Genomic DNA, 2,610 nt, shown 5'->3' with positions numbered 1-2,610 from the left:
CCAGAGTATTCGCAGGTGGACCACAGGTAAAACAGCTTTCAACTCTCTGTAACACTACATCACATTCTGAGAGCAAATTCAGACTGACTGCTGCCTTTCCCATTTCTAGTGTGTGTGTGTGTGTGTGTGTGTGTGTGTCTCAACACAGTGTAACAAACAAAAGGAGATAACATCACCAACCTGATGCTTTAACTTGCTGTTGAGCCTTGAGACCAGTTCAGGAAATGGGTTTTATTTTTTAAAGAGCCAGCATTTTTCCCACACTTCATCATCATGTCATCATCATCATCATCATCCTAGCCATCGTCGTCATCACATCATACAAAATAGCACAACACTGAATCCATAACAACGGAAATAAAGACAAATATTCAGACAGGTCATTTTGTACAACATACTGTCATAAAGTACAACACATATCATGACTTCACTATGTTGGTTTCTTTTATAAAAAATAAATATAACATTTACGATAGAAGCATGGTTTCACGGTGGTGTTCTGTTCTCTCTGTGTGATTGTGGTCGGTGAGGAAGCTGTGGCTGGTGGATGTTTTTCCAAGCAGTTACACCTAGTGCGTTCACAAGCCAGTGACCCATGCACAATGGTCAATGTACTTCACAATTTATGTACAATAAAGTAAAAAAAACAAACAACCTATGTACATAAAGATAGGGTCCATCAAACATATCTTCTAGTGTCCCTCCTGCACAATATCTTTTTGAATGACCTCCTAAAGTCGTTGTTGAAGATAGTGTAAATTATGGGGTTCAGTGCACTGTTACAATAGCCAAACCAGAAGAAGAACTTGAACAGGGTGTCGGGCACCGGGCACGACTCGCACAGTGTCATCAGCATGTATGTAAAGAAAAAGGGGAACCAGCAGATGACAAACACTCCAATAACCACAGCCAGGACGAAGGTGAAGCGTTTCTCTCGGTTCTGTCGACCCTTCCATCGGCTGCCCTTGGTGCTCGGCACCCGCTTTTGGATGTCATTGTCCCCCGGTTTGATTTGGCTCAGTTTGGTTTTCCCCTTGGATGCTTTCTTTTTGATCGAGCAGGGATTGTTCACCTTGTGGTCAGAGGAGGACGACTCCTCAAGATCTAACCCGTTCACCTCCCCCTTGTCCTCATCTGCTCCTCCTTCTCCTCCCACTCCCTCCCTCAGTTCGATGTCCCGATTGCCATTTAGCTTCTCATGGCACAGGCGGTCCTCAGCCTCACCTGCGTCCACGCCATTCTCTTTCTGGTTTGCAGCAGCGAGGGTGGCCGCCTTCGGCATCTCCTTCCGCTTTCTGTCTCCCGGGGGCGCCCGTGTCCTCTTTTTGGCGATCTGGTAGATCCGCACGTAGACCAGGACCATGATGACGCAGGGAAGGAAGAAGGACCCAATGCAGGAGGAGATGACGTACCACTTCTCATTATTGATCTTACACACACGGCCCTTCTCGCTGTTTTCTTTCTCCATGGTGATTAGAGGTGGGAAGGAGATAACGGCTGCGATGACCCACACGATGAAGATGATGCACTTGATGCGTCGTGGCGTCCTCTTCAAGTTGTACTCGATGGCCTGTGTGATGGACCAGTAGCGGTCTAAGCTGATGGCACAGAGGTGGGCAATAGAGGCGGTACAGAAAAGAACATCAAGCGCCAGATATATCTCACACCATACCTCCCCAAAGTACCAGTATCCCATGAGCTCATTGGCCAAGGAGAAAGGCATCACGAGGGTAGCCACCAAAATGTCCGCCGATGCTAGAGACACCAGGAATAAGTTCTGCGGAGCCCTCAGGGCCCGGCTTGTAAACACAGCTATGACAACCAGCACGTTGCCGAACACTATCAGCAGAATCATGATCCCCACCAGCACAGTGAGCGGCAGGGAGATCTGGAGGCTGTAAGGGGCCACGTCTGAAAGAGTCTGGTTGGTTTCGTTGTCAAACCCCATTGGAGCGGAATGGCCCACTTCCTATATGAGTTTACCTGAGGTTAACAAATATCATCACCAGGAAGGACAGAGCTAGTAGCTCACAGCAGGGCTGAGAAAGGAAGCAAGTGAATCACTCCTCTGAGGCTCTCCCGGACTTTTCTCTTTCATCATGTACAGGTTCCTCAAGGATAAACTCTTAACATTTATGTCAGTTCATCTGAAAATTTGAGACAACAAGAGCAAAAATCAGATTCATTCAATGCTACCTGCACTTTTCAATCAATTACAACGGGTATCTTTTTAATATTATTACTATTATTACTAGCACAAGCACTGTGTCATCTCTGTTCCCTGAATTACACTGAGAGAAAAAGCCAAATAAAGTGCGAAGTGGTCTTACCTGTGGTAAAGAGCGGTGAGACAACCTCTCCAGTGACGGAGACGCACGGGCATTAAAACAACTGTCAGTGGGCAACTTCTTAAAGCAGGTTAATAGGAAGCAAAGAAGATCCATGCAGCGGATGAGGTCTTCCCTCTGTGTCTCCTCTCTCTCCCCACACAATGGTCCCTGTGCTGCATCTAGTTGTGCTCAGTAGCGGACCTAATAGAGCGCTAATCATGTTATCCCGGGCGCTGCCGTGCTGCTGTCTGCGTGTGGAGTCTCTCTCCTCAGTGTTAAC

The 2,610-nt window shown here is 47.2% G+C and overlaps 1 protein-coding gene across 1 annotated transcript; it reads right to left on the bottom strand.

The window, feature by feature from the left end:
- Positions 1-222: 222 nt before the first annotated feature.
- Positions 223-2,610, bottom strand: adra2a (adrenoceptor alpha 2A). Its single transcript, XM_035659331.1, has 2 exons — positions 2,331-2,610; positions 223-2,147 (listed from the first exon to the last, which is right to left on the bottom strand). The coding sequence occupies exon 2, from the start codon at positions 1,946-1,948 to the stop codon at positions 680-682; it is 1,269 nt and encodes a 422-aa protein (XP_035515224.1). The 5' UTR covers positions 1,949-2,147; positions 2,331-2,610; the 3' UTR covers positions 223-679.

This window comes from Morone saxatilis, unplaced genomic scaffold (assembly GCF_004916995.1).
Source record: "Morone saxatilis isolate NCDOM2014 unplaced genomic scaffold, NCSU_SB_2.0 Contig17, whole genome shotgun sequence".
NCBI lineage: Eukaryota > Metazoa > Chordata > Actinopteri > Moronidae > Morone > Morone saxatilis.
This window is presented reverse-complemented; position numbering and strand designations above follow the sequence as displayed.

Coding starts and splice junctions, on each gene's coding strand:
- adra2a (XM_035659331.1), bottom strand. CDS start 1,948: ATGGGGTTTGACAACGAAACCAACCAGACTCTTTCAGACGTGGCCCCT.